The sequence below is a fragment of the Telmatherina bonti genome (assembly GCF_933228915.1).
Source record: "Telmatherina bonti genome assembly, chromosome: 6".
Lineage (NCBI taxonomy): Eukaryota > Metazoa > Chordata > Actinopteri > Atheriniformes > Telmatherinidae > Telmatherina > Telmatherina bonti.
In genome coordinates, this window is record NC_136624.1 from 2,423,545 (window position 1) to 2,446,297 (window position 22,753).

General features: G+C 46.7%; 2 protein-coding genes across 2 annotated transcripts; both read left to right on the forward strand.

Moving 5' to 3' along the window:
- Positions 1-726: 726 nt before the first annotated feature.
- snrpe (small nuclear ribonucleoprotein polypeptide E) lies at positions 727-8,784 on the forward strand. Its single transcript, XM_079241479.1, has 5 exons — positions 727-891; positions 1,581-1,607; positions 1,694-1,756; positions 4,834-4,912; positions 8,604-8,784. Exons 1-5 carry the CDS (start codon positions 838-840, stop codon positions 8,657-8,659), a joined length of 279 nt encoding a protein of 92 aa, XP_079097605.1. The 5' UTR covers positions 727-837; the 3' UTR covers positions 8,660-8,784.
- Positions 8,785-9,303: 519 nt separating this feature from the next.
- Positions 9,304-21,953, forward strand: cdc42 (cell division cycle 42). The gene is made up of 6 exons (XM_079241569.1): positions 9,304-9,384; positions 10,946-11,086; positions 11,318-11,390; positions 13,907-14,016; positions 17,357-17,554; positions 19,506-21,953. The coding sequence occupies exons 2-6, from the start codon at positions 10,982-10,984 to the stop codon at positions 19,593-19,595; spliced, it is 576 nt and encodes a 191-aa protein (XP_079097695.1). The 5' UTR covers positions 9,304-9,384; positions 10,946-10,981; the 3' UTR covers positions 19,596-21,953.
- Positions 21,954-22,753: the final 800 nt, after the last annotated feature.

Below are 22,753 nucleotides of genomic sequence, written 5' to 3' on the forward strand. Positions count from 1 at the left end.
CTAAAGCTATGTTTATTTCTGCTGCAAACACATTTATTTCTGCTGTAAACATGTTTATTTCTGCTGTAAACACGTTTATTTCTGCTGTAAAAATGTTTTTTTTTTTTTTACTGTAAACATGTTTATTTCAACTGTAAACATGTTTATTTCTGCTGTAAACACGTTTATTTCTGCTGTAAAAATGTTTGTTTTTTTTTACTGTAAACATGTTTATTTCAACTGTAAACATGTTTATTTCTGCTGTAAACACGTTTATTTCTGCTGTAAACACGTTTTTTCTGCTGTAAACATGTTTATTTCAGCTGTAAACATGTTTATTTCAGCTGTAAACATGTTTATTTCTGCTGTAAACATGCTTATTTCAGCTGTAAACATGTTTATTTCTGCTGTGAATTTGGTGTTTTTAACATGGGAGTCTATGGGGATTTGCTTTGTTTTGGAGCCCCTAGTGGATGAAGGGGGAATTGCAGTTTTATGCACTTCTGCATAGGCTTCACTTTTAACCGCTGGAGGCTCCGTCCATATTTCATGTACTAGTTTCAGCTTCTGGATCCAATCTGCTTGTCATTACTGTTGCTGCTTTCTCTGCTTCACACCTTATTTCTTAACTACAAATGTCTCCTGAGATGTGCACTGCTTGACAGCCTTTGGGCGATCTGGTGCACCGCAGACCTCCTTCCAGCAGGGGCGCAGCTCCGTATCATCCACGCTGCTTTTGTGGCCAGACGCAGCGCATGTGAAGGAAACGCGCCGCTGAATCAAACTCAACGTGAGCGCTACGTCGGAGTGCATTAGAAGGTGTGATTTTTAGGTCCATACCTGTGTTTTGTTGGAGGAATGGCATACAGAGGACAAGGTCAGAAGGTCCAGAAGGTTATGGTCCAGCCCATCGTATCCTTTGTGTCGCAGCAAGAAACGCTCCAGCCGGGCGCCAGCAGCTAGCCGGAGCTTAGCTTCTGCTAGCCGGACATCTAGCTATGGATAAACATGGACGAAGCTGTGGGGAGTGGCTGGAGCGCTTTGTTTGGATTTTAGGTTTCCTGTGATTTACCAACAGGTGTCTGACTGAAAGCAGACGCACTGCACGCATCGGTGCTATGAGCTTTAGTGATACTGACCGCGGCGTTAGCTCCGCGGGGTTAGCACCGTGATGTTAGCTCCGCGGGATTAGCACCGTGGCGTTAGCTCCGCGGGGTTAGCACCGCGGTGTGAACACCGAGGCGTTAGCTCCGCGGGATTAGCACCGTGATGTTAGCTCCGCGGGATTAGCACCGCGGCGTTAGCACCGCGGGGTTAGCATCGCGGCGATAGCACCGCGGGGTTAGCTCCGTTAGCTACTGAAAACCAAAGATTGAACCTGCACACATTAAAAAACGTTTAAGTCAAGTTTCCTGTCCAGTGCATGCAGGATGAATTTACGGCTGTGAATAATTCAAGACGAGAGTTTTTGCTCACGTTTGTATTATTTGATGATTTAAATCATGTAATTTGATTATATTCTGAAGTTCATTCACCTTTCATTGAAGCACTTCTTAGGTAGTATTTTGGATCAATACTTTTTTCTTAACCCAAAATGTCAGAACCTGATTTTCAGATACCTCCAGAATGTGAGTAGCTGAAGCTCTTTGTGGTTTGTTGGGATTAGAGGTGAAATGCAAATAAAATAACTGAGTTTGTTCCCTTGGTTTTGCAGCGTTCGCGAATCCAGGTGTGGCTGTATGAGCAGGTGAACATGCGGATAGAAGGCTGCATTATTGTAAGTTCTCTGTGGTACTTCCATTTTATAATTAGGTGGGTTTTTATCATTTAACCAAGTGTCAAAGCGAAAGGAGCCAGGTTGTCATTAACGTTCACTTTTTGTTCTTTCTTCCGAATTATTGTTGGAAACCAAGGATATTTTCAAGCTCTGCTTATATTTTAGATCCTGAATCTGGTCTCCATCGCAGCATATTCACCTGGGGTTGACGTGTCTTAAGGGAAACGGACTGGGATTGGGACCAGAGGCTGATGTGGACATGTATTTAGGGAAACTGACTGGGATTGGGATCAGAGAGGCTGATGTGGACGTGTCTTTAGGGAAACTGACTTAACGTCTGTAACGTACTTAAGATCATGACATCAATCCTACTCTTTAAATGAATACATTTATTTCTTCATCTTCTGCCGCTTATCCGGGGTCAGGTCGCGGGGGCAGCAGCCTAAGCAGGGAAGCCCAGACTTCCCTCTCCCCAGCCACATTTGCCAACTCTGCGGGGGGATCCCGAGGCGTTCCCAGGCCAGCTGAGAGATATAATCCCTCCAGCGTGTCCTGGGTCTTCCCCGGGGTCTCCTCCGAGAGGGACGTGCCTGGAACACCTCACCAGGGAGGTCCAGGAGGCATCCTGACCAGATGCCCGAGCCACCTCAACTGGTTCCTCTCGATGCGGAGGAGCAGCGGCTCTACTCTGAGCCCCTCCCGGATGACCGAGCTCCTCACCCTATCTCTAAGGGAGAGCCCGGCCACCCTGCAGAGGAAACTCATTTCAGCCGCCTTCAACTGGTAAATCAAGAGCTTCGCCTTCTGGCTCAACTCCTTCGCAACGACAGAGCGGCACAGAGTCCGTATTACTGCAGACGCCGCACCGATCCGTCTGTCAATCTCACGCTCCATCCTTCCCTCACTCGTGAACAAGACCCCGAGATATTTAAACTCCTCCACTTGAGGCAGGACCTGACTCCCGACCCGGAGAGGGCAATCCAACCTATTCCGGCTGAGGACCATGGTCTCAGATTTGGAGGTGCTGATTCTCATCCCAGCTGCTTCACACTCGGCCGTGAATTGCTCAAGTGAGAGCTGGAGATCAGATGAAGCCAACAGGACCACGTCATCTGCAAAAAGCAGGGACCCAATCCTGAGGCCACCAAGCCGGATCCCCTCAACACCTCGGCTGCACCTAGAAATTCTGTCCATATAAGTTATGAACAGAATCGGTGATAAAGGGCAGCCTTGGCGGAGGCCAACCCTCACTGGAAACGAATCCGACTTACTACCGGCAATGTGGACCAAGCTCTGACACCTGTCGTACAGGGACCGGACAGCTCGTACAAGGGGGTCCGGTACCCCATACTCCCGGAGTACCCCCCACAGGAGCCCCCGGGGGACACAGGGGCTACATTTATTCCTTTCAGTGAAAACATGTTAGCAAGCCTCTTCACTTTTTTCTGAAAAGGTATTAAACCAAACTGTTTGGTGCTAAAGGACCCTCGAACCGCCTTGAACTGATGCAAATAAATCCAGAAAACTGTGGATTTAGTGCTTCTGTTAAACTTCCATCACAGGAGTCAGACTCCAGTCCTGCAGGTTTTTGTTGTCTTTAGTGACGGCAAGGTGGAAATGGTGTTCCAGTCTGCACTAAAACTACTGTGGAACGCACCATGCGAAACAACGTTCCATGATCTGAATCGAGATGTAGAAGTCACGTGATAGCCTTAAAGACACACTACAGAACCATATCGCGTTCCATTACGTCACCAGTTGTTCTGAAACGGTTGTTCCGCGCCGCGTTGGTCAGAACCATGTGTCAGAACTTAGTGAAACACAAAACTCACCGATCTTTTCAACCTTGTGTCCAAAATGGAACAACTAAATAAGTAAAAGAACATGAAAATATTAATTCGCAAATATACTACATTTTCATAAAATTATAATACTGATATTCAGAATTATTTTTTGTGTATTTTCTGATCAGTGGCAGAGATGTGAAATATTTAAAATCTCTCCTAAACAGCTGTGTATTTGCGAAGTCTTCTCTTGGCTTTCTGTGAGAATTGTATTAGAATGGAAGGAAGTACAAAGCGTCCCACAACACCTGCAGACCAAACATCCTGATATCTCCCATCAGTCTGAGGAAAGTCAGTCCAGTGTTGGTTCCAGACAGCCTTCTGTTTGTGGTACAGTAACTATTCAGCATCAGAAACTTAATTCAAGAATTATTCACTCATTTAATTTATTATTACACATTTGAGTTTATTTTTTAATTAAGCCTACTATTTAGAATGAATTTCAAACCTGAGCACAAAAAGGTACATTTATCACATCTATGTTCATACATAAAGATGAATTTAATATTAGCTATAAAATGCAAAAGTTTTTAGCAGCATTCATCCTCTTCGCATCGTTTTTGTTTTCTGACCTGATTGGACCCACAACCCTTTTAAATCGTGGACATTGATGGTTTCAGGAATTTTGTGTAAAAAAGAAAAATAAAATTGACCCCAATTAAAGTCTCCCATCCAGAAATACACTGAAATTATGTTGAAGTCCGTACTTCCATCCTGACATCTCTAGAGACAAACAGAAGTAGTTACAACAGACCAAACACATCAGGAAACGGCAAAAACTTCCATTTTATTCAGTTCAATCACATTTTCTGGCCACTAGGTGTCACTGTGGTAACGTGTCACAATTCGATCTCACAAACGTTCCCTTTCTAGTTGTCTCCCTGCTCCAGCACACTTGACTGAAATTCATAAATAGGTTGATAATAAGCTGCAGGATCCATTAGAATCAGGCGTCCTCCGTCCTCTTGTTGTTGTTTCCATACCAGCCGGCATCTGAATGACGTGGTATAAGGCTCCGCGTTGTCATTGGTTGAGGGAGGATGAGGGAGCGCTTGTTTTCATGCAGGTGACGTCCCGTATCAAATCGCGGAAAAATTGTGGTCTTTTTTTTGTTTTTAAATCGTCGTTTGAAACGACATCGACACAAGTATTAATTGATATTGCAATTTTTTAACGGTGAATTGTGCCACTGTAGTCTGTATAATGTGGTCCTCTGTTTTTGTTCTGTTTTAGGGTTTTGATGAGTACATGAACCTGGTTTTAGATGATGCTGAGGAAGTCCACATGAAGACCAAGAACAGGAAGCCGCTGGGTAAGAGAAACATTTCTTCCAGCACTCATTTCTACACATTCAATCCACACTTTATTAGTGGTACACAGTGTTGCCAATGAACAACTTTGTCAATATATTTAGTGAGTTTTCAGACACTTTAAGCGACTTTTCCGCAAAAGTGACGAGCGAGTTATCAGGTGAGTTTTTCTGCTGTTGAAGAATTTTGGAGACTGACATGAAAGGAGGTGTCTTTTTTATTTTCAGTAAGCAGCAGTGCTGCATGTGTCAAAAGCCCTCGGTAGAGGCTGGGTTATGCCGCAAGGCCCTCGGTAGAGGCTGGGTTATGCCGCAAGGCCCTCGGTAGAGGCTGGGTGATGCCGCAAGGCCCTCGGTAGAGGCTTGGGTGAAGCCGCAAGGCCCTCGGTAGAGGCTTGGGTGATGCCGCAAGGCCCTCGGTAGAGGCTTGGGTGATGCCGCAAGGCCCTCGGTAGAGGCTGGGTGATGCCGCAAGGCCCTCGGTAGAGGCTGGGTGATGCCGCAAGGCCCTCGGTAGAGGCTGGGTGATGCCGCAAGGCCCTCGGTAGAGGCTGGGTGATGCCGCAAGGCCCTCGGTAGAGGCTTGGGTGATGCCGCAAGGCCCTCGGTAGAGGCTTGGGTGATGCCGCAAGGCCCTCGGTAGAGGCTTGGGTGATGCCGCAAGGCCCTCGGTAGAGGCTTGGGTGATGCCGCAAGGCCCTCGGTAGAGGCTTGGGTGATGCCGCAAGGCCCTCGGTAGAGGCTTGGGTGATGCCGCAAGGCCCTCGGTAGAGGCTTGGGTGATGCCGCAAGGCCCTCGGTAGAGGCTTGGGTGATGCCGCAAGGCCCTCGGTAGAGGCTTGGGTGATGCCGCAAGGCCCTCGGTAGAGGCTTGGGTGATGCCGCAAGGCCCTCGGTAGAGGCTTGGGTGATGCCGCAAGGCCCTCGGTAGAGGCTTGGGTGATGCCGCAAGGCCCTCGGTAGAGGCTTGGGTGATGCCGCAAGGCCCTCGGTAGAGGCTTGGGTGATGCCGCAAGGCCCTCGGTAGAGGCTGGGTGATGCCAGAATCTCATCTAGATTTTGGTTCTCTCAGTTTAGATTCAGATCTGGAATCCGGTTCTCTCCATTCAGAGAAGTGAATGTGGTTCTGAACAGACCCAGTGAAGCTGCATCCTGCTTCACTACCACCACCATAGTGATAGCCTTAAAGACACACTACAGAACCATGTCCCCGCCACACAGTCATCGACGGCTAAGGGTGATTCTCAATTCTCCCCCTTTCCACTTAGCCCTATGCCTCCATATTGCGCAATCATGTGGGGGGAAGTGGTATCCCAATTCTCCTTTGGACAAAGGCTAAGGGGGAAGTGTGAGGGCTACACACCCCTTAAAGTGAAGATGTTCCAGGACCACACTTCATTGAAGAAGATGTAGAATCGTATGGTTGCTAATTACTAGTTCCTGTCCAGCGCGTTCACCTGCAACATGTCCGGCAACCAATGCTTAAAAAGAGGTTTACACATTTAAGTATTTTCAGCATTAAAATGTGATTTAATAACAAGACTGAAATTACGGCGTTTTATTTTACGATGGTATCTTCTGCTCTGTGAAAGTTTGCTACAGTTAGCACAAGAGGCTAGCATTCGCTGTACTGCTGGTTTGATACATAAACACATAAAACCACTGTGGCTGTTTTCTTTCAGTGACAATCATCTATATGTTGCAGCATTTCCTTTACTTCTGTGCACACTGCTAAATTGTATCATATGTTTTAACCAGGAACACCAGAACACACGAGGGCACTTATCCACTACAGAGCAGAAAAAGAGGAGTTTATTGTTTACGTTCCTCTTCTTGTAGTAATTTCTGTTAAAAAGCCTCTATTAAGTTATAATTACATAAAGAAGTTACACGTTCAATTCCCATGTTGTGAATACAATGTCTGCAAAACAACGTTCCAGGGACAGTAGTTCCCGTTTATGCAGTTTACACAGCATAAAAATTTTTATACAATTACTACTACAATCTGTATTTATAGCTACATTAAAAAAAGAATCAAGCTGTGCATATGTATCTCATAGACAACTTGTTTCTGACCCTTGTAATGGAATGCATTGGGCTGATGAAAACAAACAAAACATTTCTACTTTCGATACAGAACATTCATAAAAGAGGAGTGGTTGGAAGGAAAGGTGACTGGCCAACAAGCAGACAAGAAATGGGAGATATACCGATTGGCCAGACAACAGAAAGTAGCATGGCTGACGACTACGACATCTTGGAAAACAATCACTCGTCTCCTCTGATTGCGTAGCAGCTAGAGTGCCACAGCTTGATGACGTCGTCACAATGGAGTGGTGTCCCATTTCTGAGGGGAACATTTTCACCACTTGACACTTACCCCTCCACTGGGGGGCCGAGGGCTAGGGGAAGGGTTAGGGGAAGGGGTAAAAGATAGAATTGAGACTTAGCCTAACTCTGCATCCATCCTGCATCCTACCTGCCCTGTTAGCTCTCTCCAGCCAGCAGACCATCTAACCATGACTCTTGATTTGTCTCTTTTAATCTTCTTTTTTCTTTGCTAAATCAGCTATATGGTGTGTTCAGAACATCCAGTTCCTTATTATACCGTGCAGCCAGACGTCATGTCCCAGATGTAAACATTGTATGGTGTTGGTTTCTCAGCCTCGGGACACTGCTGGGCAACAGCAGCTCCTAATGAAACTGGGTGCACCATCCAAACAGGTTATAAATGCATATATTTAAAGATACGGAGTGTCTTGAAAGGCAGAGGCTTTACTCAGCGGGGTGACGGCATGTTACTTGAAAGTCAGCGGGGTGACGGTACGTAACTAGAAAGTCAGCGGGGTGACGGTACGTAACTAGAAAGTCAGCGGGGTGACGGTACGTAACTAGAAAGTCAGCGGGGTGACGGTACGTAACTTGAAAGTCAGCGGGGTGACGGTACGTAACTTGAAAGTCAGCGGGGTGACGGTACGTAACTAGAAAGTCAGCGGGGTGACGGTACGTAACTAGAAAGTCAGCGGGGTGACGGTACGTAACTAGAAAGTCAGCGGGGTGACTGTACGTAACTAGAAAGTCAGCGGGGTGACTGTACGTAACTAGAAAGTCAGCGGGGTGACTGTACGTAACTAGAAAGTCAGCGGGGTGACGGTACGTAACTAGAAAGTCAGCGGGGTGACGGTACGTAACTAGAAAGTCAGCGGGGTGACGGTACGTAACTAGAAAGTCAGCGGGGTGACGGTACGTAACTAGAAAGTCAGCGGGGTGACGGTACGTAACTAGAAAGTCAGCGGGGTGACGGTACGTAACTAGAAAGTCAGCGGGGTGACGGTACGTAACTAGAAAGTCAGCGGGGTGACGGTACGTAACTAGAAAGTCAGCGGGGTGACGGTACGTAACTAGAAAGTCAGCGGGGGTGACGGTACGTAACTAGAAAGTCAGCGGGGTGACGGTACGTAACTAGAAAGTCAGCGGGGTGACGGTACGTAACTAGAAAGTCAGCGGGGTGACGGTACGTAACTTGAAAGTCAGCGGGGTGACGGTACGTAACTAGAAAGTCAGCGGGGTGACGGTACGTAACTAGAAAGTCAACTGGACTCAGTGTAGCAGAAGACCCCTGGTTTGGGGCTGAAATGAAGGAGGGACACATCTCTGATCTGACTGTTCTCAGCTTTCTGCTGCTGTCTTTCAGGGAGGATCATGTTGAAAGGAGACAACATAACCCTGCTGCAGAGTGTGTCCAACTAGTGACGGAAGAGATGCCGACAAATCTCATCTTTCCTCGAGAGAAACCTTTTTTTTTTTATTTGTTTATATGACATGGATAGTAGTTTAGTTCATTTTGAGAATAAACTTTGGTTTTTTTACAGCTGTTTCACGTGTCTGTTTCATCCATGCCGTTTATTGTCCTCAGTTTGTGTATTTAGGTCACGGGGCTTCACTGCCATCTAGTTGCAGACAGCATTAATGCAAAACACTTAATGTAGGTCAAAACCTCGGCCTAGCATATTACAGCATCACACAAGAATAAGGCATCTTTCTTCTGCACTTATCAAACTAAAATGTGGAGACATACAAGCATGCACCCAGACTCCATGTTCTAATCTATACTTTTCTAGATTTGAAGCCCTCTAAAAGTTAAGTATGTTATGAGTAATCTCTTCCAGCAGTTTAGACATGTACAGAGTACTTTACATTTCTAACAAATAGTTTAAATGTGCAAATCTTATAAAAAGCTATTTGTAATTTTCGGTCGTTAAAATGATGCTTCAAACTAAGCAAAGCGTGCTCAAATAGCAACCCACCCGCCTGGTGGTTGACTACAGCCTGCCCAGTCTGCGTGGGAAATCTCAGCGATGAGCGTGATGATGTAGTACGTCTCTGCGCAGCGCAACGTGCCCCTGCTCTGATGAGTGGGAAGCCCCTAGCGCGGAGTTGCCAACGCCCGGCATAGAGACTCGGTCCAGACAACGGTAAGAAAACTGATGTGTTCCTGTTAATGAAGCGGAGTTTAATGATTCACTGCTCTTAGTTGTGTCTGTGGCATGCAGGGTGTACATCTGCGGTATTACTGCATCATTACTGACATTTGGAGATGCAGTAATTCATGCGTTAAGGCTGGTTGAGCCCTTTAACCCGCAGGATGCTAACAGCGCTAGCAGCCAGGACTTGCGCAGCATTACTGGACCGGTTACCATCCCGGCCTCCATCCGGCCCGGTTACTACCCCGGCCTCCATCCGGCCCGCTTACTACCCCGGCCTCCATCCGGACTGGTTACTATCCCGGCCTCCATCCGGCCCGCTTACTACCCCGGCCTCCATCCGGACCCGTTACACCCCGGCCTCCATCCGGACTGGTTACTACCCCGGCCTCCATCCGGCCCGGTTACTATCCCGGCCTCCATCCGGACCCGTTACATCCGGGCCTCTGAAGCAGCTGGGGCTAACCCTAACCAAACATAATTCCAGGCGTGTAAATACTGACTGGGTTGCAGAGGTGACCTCCTCCCGGTGAGATGCCTTCAGATGGCAGAAAGCGTGGACCTCCATAGGAGGCCCCGGGATCCTCCTGGTCTGCAGGAGGCCACCTGAACCTCCTGGTCCGCGGGAGGCCCCAGGAACCTCCTGGTCCGCAGGAGGCCCCAGGAATGGGAAAGCCCCCCTTTAGAATACCAGAAGGACCCAAACAGCTGAAGGCTCATTGGAACGCTGGCCTTCATGTGTGGAGTTAGGATGTCCTCCTCCCCGTGTCCCCCTCGCCGTGTTCTCCTTGCCATGTTCTTCTTGCTGTGTCCTCCTCGCGTGTCATGGACTGATATGAAGCCAACCCCTGATGGCTTGAAGCCGTCCTCCCCATGTCCTCCTCTCTGTGTTCTCCTAACCATGTCCTCCTGGCCGTGTCCTCCTCGCCGTGTCCTCCTCCCCGTGTCCTCCTCGCTGTGTCCTCCTCCCCGTGTCCTCCTCTCTGTGTCCTCCTCGCTGTGTCCTCCCCTTGTCCTCCTCGCCGTGTTCTCCTCCCTGTGTCCTCCTCGCCGTGTTCTCCTCCCTGTGTCCTCCTCGCTGTGTTGTCCTCCCTGTGTCCTCCTCCCCATGTCCTCCTCCCCGTGTCCTCGCTGTGTCCTCCTCTCTGTGTCCTCCCCTTGTCCTCCTCGCCGTGTTCTCCTCCCTGTGTCCTCCTCGCCGTGTTCTCCTCGCTGTGTTGTCCTCCCTGTGTCCTCCTCCCTGTTTCCTCCTCCCTGTGTCCTCCTCGCTGTGGTGTCCTCCCCGTGTCCTCCTCGCTGTGTCCTCCTCCCCGTGTCCTCCTCGCTGTGTCCTCCTCCCCGTGTTCTCCTCCCCATGTCCTCCTCCCCGTGTCCTCCCTCGTGTCATTGACTGATATGAGGCCAACCCCTGATGACTTGTAGCCGTCCATGTTGTGCAGCCTTCCTCTACGTCCCGCCGGGACTAGTCTGTGTAGGACGATCTCTAACCGGCCCGCCGGGACTAGTCTGTGTAGGACGATCTCTAACCCATGTGTGTGTGTTTCTGTTATAGATCTTGAATGCGTGGAGACGCCGGCTGTCCACAGCGATGCAGACCATCAAGTGTGTTGTAGTGGGAGACGGCGCTGTGGGGAAGACCTGCCTGCTCATCTCCTACACCACCAACAAGTTCCCCTCGGAATATGTCCCCACGGTACGCCTGGACATGTCTATGATCTGGATGCTGCGGTCAGGCTGTTAGGGTGTGTCGGCCTGCTGCCTGATGCCGAGTCAGGGCGGCCTGGTGTGTTTAGACTGCTGCAGGCCTTTCATTACAACGTCATTACACACTCTGCTTTGTCATGAATTAAGTCTCTTTTCAGGGGAACAAAACTGGAAGCTGCAGTGCTAACCAACCAAGACCAACCTGCACTCTGTCTTACAGGTGTTTGATAACTATGCTGTCACGGTGATGATCGGAGGGGAACCCTACACCCTGGGCTTGTTTGACACCGCGGGTAACGCCTTTACGCATGTCTTTATCTGGTTATTCCAGGTCAGGAAGACTACGACGGGTTACGTGTCGCTCAGCGTGTCTTTATCTGGTTATTCCAGGTCAGGAAGAGTACGACGGGTTACGCGTCGCTCAGCGTGTCTTTATCTGGTTATTCCAGGCCAGGAAGACTACGACGGGTTACGCGTCGCTCAGTGTGTCTTTATCTGGTTATTCCAGGTCAGGAAGACTACGACGGGTTACGCGTCGCTCAGCGTGTCTTTATCTGGTTATTCCAGTTCAGGAAAACTACGACGGGTTACGCGTCGCTCAGCGTGTCTTTATCTGGTTATTCCAGGTCAGGAAGACTACGACGGGTTACGCGTCGCTCAGCTTGTCTTTATCTGGTTATTCCAGTTCAGGAAAACTACGACGGGTTACGCGTCGCTCAGCGTGTCTTTATCTGGTTATTCCAGTTCAGGAAAACTACGACGGGTTACGCGTCGCTCAGCGTGTCTTTATCTGGTTATTCCAGGTCAGGAAGACTACGACGGGTTACGCGTCGCTCAGCGTGTCTTTATCTGGTTATTCCAGGTCAGGAAGACTACGACGGGTTACGCGTCGCTCAGCGTGTCTTTATCTGGTTATTCCAGGTCAGGAAGACTACGACGGGTTACATGTCGCTCAGTGTGTCTTTATCTGGTTATTCCAGGTCAGGAAGACTGCGACGGGTTACGCGTCGCTCAGCTTGTCTTTATCTGGTTATTCCAGGTCAGGAAGACTGCGACGGGTTACGCGTCGCTCAGCTTGTCTTTATCTGGTTATTCCAGGTCAGGAAGACTACGACGGGTTACGCGTCGCTCAGCGTGTCTTTATCTGGTTATTCCAGGTCAGGAAGACTACGACGGGTTACGCGTCGCTCAGCGTGTCTTTATCTGGTTATTCCAGGTCAGGAAGACTACGACGGGTTACGTGTCGCTCAGTGTGTCTTTATCTGGTTATTCCAGGTCAGGAAGACTGCGACGGGTTACGCGTCGCTTAGCTTGTCTTTATCTGGTTATTCCAGGTCAGGAAGAGTACGACGGGTTACGCGTCGCTCAGCGTGTCTTTATCTGGTTATTCCAGGTCAGGAAGACTACGACGGGTTACGCGTCGCTCAGCGTGTCTTTATCTGGTTATTCCAGGTCAGGAAGACTACGACGGGTTACGCGTCGCTCAGCTTGTCTTTATCTGGTTATTCCAGGTCAGGAAGAGTACGACGGGTTACGCGTCGCTCAGCGTGTCTTTATCTGGTTATTCCAGGTCAGGAAGACTACGACGGGTTACGCGTCGCTCAGCGTGTCTTTATCTGGTTATTCCAGGTCAGGAAGACTACGACGGGTTACGCGTCGCTCAGCGTGTCTTTATCTGGTTATTCCAGGTCAGGAAGACTACGACGGGTTACGCGTCGCTTAGCTTGTCTTTATCTGGTTATTCCAGGTCAGGAAGAGTACGACGGGTTACGCGTCGCTCAGCGTGTCTTTATCTGGTTATTCCAGGTCAGGAAGACTACGACGGGTTACGCGTCGCTTAGCTTGTCTTTATCTGGTTATTCCAGGTCAGGAAGAGTACGACGGGTTACGTGTCGCTCAGCGTGTCTTTATCTGGTTATTCCAGGTCAGGAAGACTACGACGGGTTACGCGTCGCTCAGCGTGTCTTTATCTGGTTATTCCAGGTCAGGAAGACTACGACGGGTTACGCGTCGCTCAGCGTGTCTTTATCTGGTTATTCCAGGTCAGGAAGACTGCGACGGGTTACGCGTCGCTTAGCTTGTCTTTATCTGGTTATTCCAGGTCAGGAAGAGTACGACGGGTTACGCGTCGCTCAGCGTGTCTTTATCTGGTTATTCCAGGTCAGGAAGACTACGACGGGTTACGCGTCGCTCAGCGTGTCTTTATCTGGTTATTCCAGGTCAGGAAGACTACGACGGGTTACGCGTCGCTCAGTGTGTCTTTATCTGGTTATTCCAGGTCAGGAAGACTGCGACGGGCTACGCGTCGCTCAGCGTGTCTTTATCTGGTTATTCCAGGTCAGGAAGACTACGACGGGTTACGTGTCGCTCAGTGTGTCTTTATCTGGTTATTCCAGGTCAGGAAGACTACGACGGGTTACGCGTCGCTTAGCTTGTCTTTATCTGGTTATTCCAGGTCAGGAAGACTACGACGGGTTACGCGTCGCTCAGCGTGTCTTTATCTGGTTATTCCAGGTCAGGAAGACTGCGACGGGTTACGCGTCGCTTAGCTTGTCTTTATCTGGTTATTCCAGGTCAGGAAGAGTACGACGGGTTACGCGTCGCTCAGCGTGTCTTTATCTGGTTATTCCAGGTCAGGAAGACTACGACGGGTTACGCGTCGCTCAGCGTGTCTTTATCTGGTTATTCCAGGTCAGGAAGACTGCGACGGGTTACGCGTCGCTTAGCTTGTCTTTATCTGGTTATTCCAGGTCAGGAAGAGTACGACGGGTTACGCGTCGCTCAGCGTGTCTTTATCTGGTTATTCCAGGTCAGGAAGACTACGACAGGTTACGGCCTCTGAGTTATCCCCAGACAGATGTCTTCCTGGTGTGTTTCTCCGTCGTGTCCCCATCCTCCTTTGAAAACGTGAAAGAAAAGGTAAGTTAACGTCTGTTCAGTGACTATGTAAATGTGAGAGTTTTATATTTTACAGTTTTTAATGAAATTATAAATTGTATTTTTCCAGCCTTAAGCGCCACTCAAAGCACTTCACACCGCATGTCACAGACACTCTTTAGACACTTCGGGACCAACGTGGGCTTCAGGGTTGTCCCAAGCGGCACCCTCCTAACACTAAACGTTTAATCTCCCGCTTCAAGTCCGAAGATTGTAGAACAGCCGCGGTTTTTAGCTGGTTAACAACGTGACTTTGCTTTAGCCCGCTTACCTCCGTTAGCTGGTTAACTCCTGTTAGCTCCGGGTTAGCTCGGTTAGCTCTTAGCTACAGAAAGCTCGGAGTTCGCTCGATGTCAATCATCCACCATGACGCTCACAGCCCCCCTGTCAGCTCAACTTCTTTGCCCATATTTGTATTTTCCGGCCGAGACGCTTGACGCTGCCAAGATGGCGACAGTTGGAACCGCCCACCAGCTCAAATCAGCTTTTCAAGAAGCTGCGGGTGATGTCACGGCAGCTCCGCCCATCTTTTATATACACTCTATGGTTTTACCACACAGGCATGTGGTCAGGAGGAGCATGGAATCAAACCACCAACCTCCCACCTGGTAGATGACTGCTCCTCCTTCTGACATCAGGATGTATATAATTTTAGATCCCAACAAAATTAAAGTGTTTATATCAGATTGATTAACCCTTTAAGTATTGTAATTGTCAAAGTGCCCATGGGGGCATTCACATTATTGAGATCCTGTTTGGCCATTTTTATTATAATTCCGCCAGACTTTGCCACACTACTCCTCCTGCGCCCTTCAGGTCACATTAGTCGTTCACATCTCAAACCCTGCAGCTCCTTCAGGACATGTGTGCTTCGACTTTTGTCGTTTCAAATCTTTGTAGTTTTTGAGATATTTAGCATTTTGTAAAAAATCAATTCAGCCTTGTGATTGGATGAAAGTCCTTCAAGCAAATGCGGATTGAACGTTGCAAAAATTCAGCTCTGTGATTGGTCAGTTTTTGCACAATGAGGTGAAAACAGCTTCAACAGGGTTTCAGAGCTCTGCACCGGTTTGCGGAGTCCGCTTCATCCAGTGTCTTTCCTGCAAAATGTTTGAAACGCTACTCTTCCTACACTGTTTGTCTCACTTCAACCATTCAAGTATCAAACTCTTCAGCCCATTCAGGAGATATGTACTACGACTTTTGGTCTTTGTAACATTTAAAATTTTTAAGTTATTCAGGTTTTTGTCAATGTATTGAAATCTGTTCATGTGATTAGACAAAACGGAATTCAGCTCAGCTGATTGGTCCATTTTCTGCGCCGGTACACAGGTACACAAAGGTATAAAAGGCAATGGTTCAAATCCAATCTTGAACATTGTACACCGTAATATTATCTCAGTTTTGAACACAGTGCTGTGGACTGATCTGATCTAACAGCTTAGATGTTGGCTGCAAACAGTGCAATTAAAGTGTGGGCTGTCTGCACAGATAAGATAGATCCTGTGCAATGTCTGTCCTCAGAAGTTGTGCAAACGGTACAAAGTAGGGCCCTATAAAATCCGTTTTGTTTTTTCCTAAATTCAGTTTTTTCCATTTTAATCTTTGGAAATTCCATTGTTTTCCATTATATTTTTTTTGGAAATTCCATTGTTTTCCATTATATTTTTTGGGAATCCCGCTTTTCTTTCTTTCTTTTACTTTTTACTCTTATTTTACCTTCAGAAACATTGTTTTGTATTTAGATAACTATAATGTACACAAATTAAATAAAAATGTACTTTAAATTTATTGAGGTGACAGACAAGACATGTCCTCAGTATAGTACATTAAAGTGCATCTAAAACAGCAGTAAATTATGTAGTTGTCTGGTTTGAGAAACTGTTGAGCAGTTCCATGGAGACAACATCCACCAGGAAGTTTTGGTTTTTAACTCCTGTGATAACAGAAGATGAAAACATTCATTTACACATGTAATGCTAAATGTCTTTTCTTTATTGATGTTGTTTATTACTAATAAGAATAATATCAATTGTTTGGCTGTTCAGATGATTTTTATTTGATTATGATTTTAATATATTTTATTTCGAACATGTAATTTTAAAAAGTATGAGTTTAAAACAAAAGAAGAAGTAGGGAAAGGAAATGGGCAACATTTTACTTCTATTACAATTTGATTTACGTCAATGCTTTGATTTACATGTTCAGAAAGTAATGCCTTTTATTCTTATTGAATGTGCATGTCAGATGTGCCAGATTCCCACATGGGATGAGTGTTTTTTTTTGTTTGTTTTTTTTTTATTCTCATGCATAATCTATTAATCATCAGTTTTACAAATATATTACGTTTTAATTGGCCAATTCCGCGATTCCATTCAGTGGAAAGTATAGGGCCCTAACAAAGGGTTAGTGCAAGGTAAAACAAAAACAAAAACTCCAAAAATGACAGTCAAATATTACAGTTTTCTTGTTAAAATGCTTCAAATGAAACAACATTGCTCACGTTGAACAATACATTAACTGATTACACAAGCAGCTCTGAATGGTTTTCTGCAATAATTAATGTAGTTTAACGACTGACTTTAGAATTTTAGTTGTATTTGCAAACTATTTAAAATAATCTTTGGGGTCTTGACAGCAGTTTGTCATCAGCAATTCTGCTGATGACACACTGGTGGCTAAGGCAATCCCAAACCAATGGCTAAAATATTAGCGCTCCTGCCAGGGTGTGAAGAACTCTAGTGGCATAGTGGTAAGATGAATAGCCTCTCATTCAGAAGGTTGTGAGTTCAAATCCAGGTGCTGGATTTTCATGAATCACATCAGATGGTTGTACTTATGCTGATCTATGTCTAATAGATCTTGTGTGCTACTTCACATATTTAAATCTTGAGCTCTTTTTGCTGATTCCACACTGCAGGAAGTGTAAAAAAAAACATTCCCATTCCAATGATAAAAAGTTTAGATGATTCTGCCATAGCACTGTGGCGAGCTGTGCTGGTGTAGTGGTTAAAGAAATAGGCTCTTGTTCAGATGCTCGTGGGGTCAAATCCTGATGCATTACTGTGATGAATTAAGTTGCATAGTTCTGCTGCTTCTCCAAATGGTTATGCAATTGCAGATCAATCATTCAGCATAGAAGGGCAGTCACATTTGCTCTTCTGCAAGAAGAGTGCTTTTCTAGTTATTATTATAATTATTATTATGGGTACCATGAGGTAAGTTCAGAGCACCACGGTAGATCCTCACTTAGCCAGCACAGCATGAAAACCAGGGCAGATTGCTGTGTGTTGAGCATATTGACCTTGTGTGTCCCTGACAGTGGGTTCCAGAGATCACACACCACTGTCCGAAGACGCCCTTCCTTCTAGTCGGGACTCAGATTGACCTGCGGGATGATCCGTCCACCATAGAGAAGCTGGCCAAGAACAAGCAAAAGCCGATCACTCCAGAGACGGCCGAGAAGCTAGCAAGAGACCTGAAGGCTGTGAAATACGTGGAGTGTTCAGCCCTCACCCAGGTATTGCACAACGCGACCCCCCCCACCCCACCATGACTTGCCTGTTTGCAAGCCCAGAGACAGGAAGTAAGAAAGTGGAGGAAAGAGGAACATGTCCACAGCCAAATGTCATGTTGTAGAGTTGTGCTGCATGCCGCTTTACTTCCTGTGTGGGTTTGAGCTTCTCCCTGGTCTCGCTCATGACATTAGACATGTGTGAGCTTGCTCTTGGATAATCCATACCATTTATTAAGGCGTGCACACTGCTGCTGTTGACTCCCATTTAACCCTTAAAACTAAAAACTACCATTTCTGGCTGCCCTAAGCGCCATCTCTTCCATCATCATCAGGATCTCAGGACCAGCAGTGTGGAACTGGGATGGTCATGTGACCCTCCAGCTGGTCTACGGAGGTTTTCCAGTATTTCTATCCGTCCAGGAGGTTTACAATCCAGACACAACATGTAGTGTTTACATGGTAAATCCACCATTATTTATCACGTCTTCATCACCATCACTACCATGTTGCTAAGAGACCTCTATTTTCATAGATAAACACCACGTCTCCATGGAAACATGATGCAGCCTGGGTAAACGGGCTAGATTTCTGTCAGAAGAGCCAGTTCTATCCCTTCCTTCTGTCCTGCTGTCATTCACCGTGACTGCAAAGGTTGGCCGCAGCTGTTCAGACCAGAGATGTCGGAAACGTAAGCAGTTGTCCTTCGTGACGACATCATCGGACGGTTCATGGTCCAGAGACCATGGGGGGTCTCTGGACATGGAGGTCTGTCCGTAGCGTCTTGTATCATCGTTCCTCTGGGACTCCACAGGCCACCTCTTGCAGTCATTGGGGGGGTCTGGACATGGAGGCCTGGCCTGTCCGTTTGGGAGACAGGACCTGAGGAAGAGTGCTATGGAAGCAGACTGAACAGGATTTTATTAAAGTGGATGGAGAACAATAGAGTTGGTGACTGTGGGTGTAGCCCCCACCTCCCTGTTCTCCGTCTTCCTTCCTCCAGTCCCTGACATAATGCTTTTATAGCAGCGGATATCATTTCCTGTTTCCTGCTGAGGAACCCAGTTGTATATACAGTTGTACTTACTGCTGCATGCAGTCCTGTTTCAGCCTCCTCCATGCTGCAGAGCGGGTCCTGCAGGGCGGGTCCTGCAGGGCGGGTCCTGCAGGGCGGGTCTTGCAGGGTGGGTCCTGCAGGGCGGGTCTTGCAGAGCGGGTCCTGCAGGGCGGGTTTCATGGTTCCCACATGGAAAGTGGTGATGCTGAGGAACAATCAGTTCATGGCAGCATTTAATAGTGTGAGTAATGGTGACATCCCGAGTGTTTTGGTCTGAGTATGACCCTTCCACTCTCTAGTCACATAAAGGGCTTTGCAACACTCGGGTCATGATCAAGTCCAAATAAACACACAACAAAACAGTTTTCTGTATTAAAACAGATACTTGGTTCATTGAAACGTCCCTTGTCTTCATATTTATATGAGCTTATTGTTCACGTGAAAGTCTAAATGATAATTATTAAATAAAAGAAATCTAGTTGTGTTTATCTAAGTTGTGAATGAATGAAAGCTGAATGAAGGAGCTCTCTCCTGTGGTGGCTGTTGGCAGGTTGAGTTAAACTGGTTTGTGTGTCCGAGCTGCTTCAGGGATATAAGACGAGCTCATCTGTTTGGTTTGTTGGTTTTTCCTCCACTTGTCTGAGCTGCCTTTGCTTTCTGCTGCACTCTAACGTTCATATTCTCTCTTCTCAGTTTATGGAAGCAAATATTTTTTTTCTGATTAGATTAAACTTCGGAAATAATCTTTTTCTTTTTTTCTGCTCACAACCCTCTTCAGTAAAATCAGACCAGTTTTTGTTTCCAGTCCCATCTTTGTCCAGTTGAGCTGCTGTTCTTTAGTTGACTTGTTTTGGTTTGACCTGTGTGATTTTGCCTCATTGTCTATGTTTGTGTTCACAGAAAGGCCTAAAGAATGTGTTTGATGAGGCGATACTGGCTGCATTGGAGCCCCCAGAGCCCAAGAAGAAACGCAAATGTGTGCTGCTATGAGGGGCTTCCACCTTATCAAAGCACACACACACTCATACACTCATCCTACACACACCCACACCCCAACTCCTTTTCTCACCCCCCCCTACATGTTGTTGCTCTGCTGAAGCTGATTAACAACATGTCTCCACATGGAGATGGAAACCAGCCAACAAAGTTTCAGATAATTCTGCAATAAGAAGCTTCACCGCCTCCTGTTGGAGTTTGGGACAGAACGAGTTGCCGTGGGCTCCGGGCAGGGTACCACATCCTCAGACGCTAATCCAGAATACCGAGCTTCCACATAAGTAGAAACCCTCAGACGACTTGATGTGATGTAAGTTGGTGTGGTGGCCTAATCGATTCATACAGTTATTTTTCAGCCAGCAGGAGGGTTGTGTAGATGCAAACCCCTGTCCCAGTCCCTCCCAGCTTGCCTGATGGTGGCAGCTCGTGCTGCTGTTCCCGTCACCTCTTTTGATGAGCACACTCATCGCCCAACCACCTTTCTGAACGCTACCACCAGATATGCTACCAGAGTAGGGTTGTTTGGTTTTTGTTTGCCAACCAACTCGATTTTTATTTTCTCTCTTCCTTCAAAGTCTGACATATTTATTCCATTTCCAAATTGACGCACTCCTAACCACTAAGGACTTTGTGTAGGTGTGGCAGCGCAGAGTTGCAGCTCTGCACAGATGCCTGGTGAACTACAAAGAACTGGTCATCATCGCTCACCAGAACGCAGACCTCACGGTGCAGTCCATTTGGAATGTGGTAATCACTTGGAAGAGCTAAAAGCATCTAGTAGCAATGGGTCTGCCAATCGACCACAGGAATTGGCCTTTCAGATGCAGGGAACTTAAACAGTGTTAGCAGAACAAGAAGTGTGTTCTTCATGCATTGTCAGGGACCAAGGAAGGGCAAAGCAGGATACTGTGGTATCGTTGCCATCATCTTACACTCAGAACTGGTACAACAGAGAGTTAATGTGTAAAATAAATGTACCATGGCTGTGGTTCCATGATCGTAGCAGCCCATTATGTCAAAACAACTAAAAGTAAAATAAATACTCCTGGAGCAGTGGAAATAAATGTGGTTTCTTCAAAGAAGACTTACACACTAAATCCTACTCTATTAGAAATCTACAAATATTTCATGATAAAAAGTTGTCCTATACCGGCCCAGACTGTCCTATCGGACTGAGACTGGTCCTATACCGGCCCAGACTGTCCTATAGGACTGAGACTGGTCCCATACCGGCCCAGACTGTTCCATAGGACTGAGACTGGTCCTATACCGGCCCAGACTGTCCTATAGGACTGAGACTGGTCCCATACGGGCCCAGACTGTTCCATAGGACTGAGACTGGTCCCATACCGGCCCAGACTGTCCTATAGGACTGAGACTGGTCCTATACCGGCCCAGACTGTCCCATAGGACTGAGACCGGTCCTATACCGGCCCAGACTGTCCCATAGGACTGAGACCGGTCCTATACCGGCCCAGACTGTCCCATAGGACTGAGACCGGTCCTATACCAGCCAACACTGGTCCTATAGGACTGAGACTGGTCTTATAGGACTGAGACTGGTCCTTTAAAGCCCCAGACTGGCCTGCATTGGACCAAAATGTATTTTTCATAAAATTTTATCTTTCATCTAAAATTTTAATAAACTAAATAACACGGCAGGTAGTCAACATTTTGGGCTTTGTGACATATAAAATAGCCAAGATTATGACACTGCATGTTGCTGCACATTAGTTGAATCCAAGAAAACGAGTTTCCACCAACATCTGTGGCAGGTCAGTTTGGTGCCTTCCAGTTATGTACCAGTGAGCTTCTGTTGTCCTGTTCAGACTGTATGCTGGTGTGTAGCCGAGCCTTGGTCTCTGTTCTAAATGATAACTGGTGTAATTATAATGTAAGCTGGCACACAATGTTGATGTAGACTCCAGGTGTTTTTACCAAAATCTTTTTCTTCATTTGTTTGTGTTGGTTTTTTGTTTTATTATATATATATATTATATATATATATATATATATATATATATATATAAGGTTACTTTCACTCCTTTTACATTTAGGGGTCGGAACTCATCTGAACTCATACCTGCCAGTTTGTAACAAGGAAAACACTGACTAGGTTAGCTGAATAAAAGACCTCCAGTGGCAGAGAGACTGTTTGGTAGTGATTATTTGTGATTAGTTTGTTCTTGTTTTTCTTTACTGGTGGCTTAGAGTTGGTTGAAATCCAGCCCAAGTCAGTATGATCATTATAACCTGTTGTTCTGGTGCAAAACCGAATGCTTTATCTAAAGTCTTTGTTCTTTGTATATGCATTCTTTTAAAAAATATTAAACTTTTACCTTAATTGCCTTTTATCCCTCTTCCCGTATCATTCTTTTTGCTTTTTTACGGAGTCTGCTAGTGAGAATTTATACTTTCTCATGAGCAGGAAGTGTTCCACTACATCACATCCACCAGAACAAAATCAGAATCTCCCGTTCCACCACATCATGATGAGACTCCCGTTCCACCTCATCACCATGAGAATCTTCTGTTTCACCTAATCACCATGAGAATCTCCCGTTCCACCACATCACCATGAGAATCTCCCGTTCCACCTCATCACCATGAGAATCTTCTGTTTCACCTAATCACCATGAGAATCTCCCGTTCCACCTCATGATGAGAATCTCCCGTTCCACCACATCACCATGAGAATCTCCCGTTCCACCTCATGGTGAGACTCTCGTTCCACCTCATCACCATGAGAATCTCCCGTTCCACCACATGGTGAGAATCTCCCGTTCCACCTCATCACCATGAGAATCTTCTGTTCCACCTCATCACCATGAGAATCTTCTGTTTCACCTCATCACCATGAGAATCTCCCGTTCCACCTCATGATGAGAATCTCCCGTTCCACCTCATGATGAGAATCTCCCGTTCCACCACATCACCATGAGAATCTCCCGTTTCACCTCATCACCATGAGAATCTTCTGTTTCACCTCATCACCATGAGAATCTCCATTTCACCACACCATGATGAGAATCTCCCGTTCCACCACATCAAGATGAGAATCTCTCGTTCCACCTCATCATGATGAGAATCTCCCGTTCCACCTCATCATGATGAGAATCTCTCGTTCCATCACATAACAATGAGAATCTCTC

What these genes read in the sequence shown, in the direction of transcription:
- cdc42 (XM_079241569.1), top strand. Translation starts at nt 10,982, where the DNA reads ATGCAGACCATCAAGTGTGTTGTAGTGGGAGACGGCGCTGTGGGGAAG. An exon ending in GGGCTTGTTTGACACCGCGG is followed by an intron (nt 11,391 to 13,906) that starts GTAACGCCTTTA and finishes TGGTTATTCCAG; the next exon opens with GTCAGGAAGACTACGACAGG. An exon ending in TTGAAAACGTGAAAGAAAAG is followed by an intron (nt 14,017 to 17,356) that starts GTAAGTTAACGT and finishes TGTCCCTGACAG; the next exon opens with TGGGTTCCAGAGATCACACA.
- snrpe (XM_079241479.1), top strand. Translation starts at nt 838, where the DNA reads ATGGCATACAGAGGACAAGGTCAGAAGGTCCAGAAGGTTATGGTCCAG. An exon ending in AGGTTATGGTCCAGCCCATC is followed by an intron (nt 892 to 1,580) that starts GTATCCTTTGTG and finishes CCAAAATGTCAG; the next exon opens with AACCTGATTTTCAGATACCT. An exon ending in GGATAGAAGGCTGCATTATT is followed by an intron (nt 1,757 to 4,833) that starts GTAAGTTCTCTG and finishes GTTCTGTTTTAG; the next exon opens with GGTTTTGATGAGTACATGAA.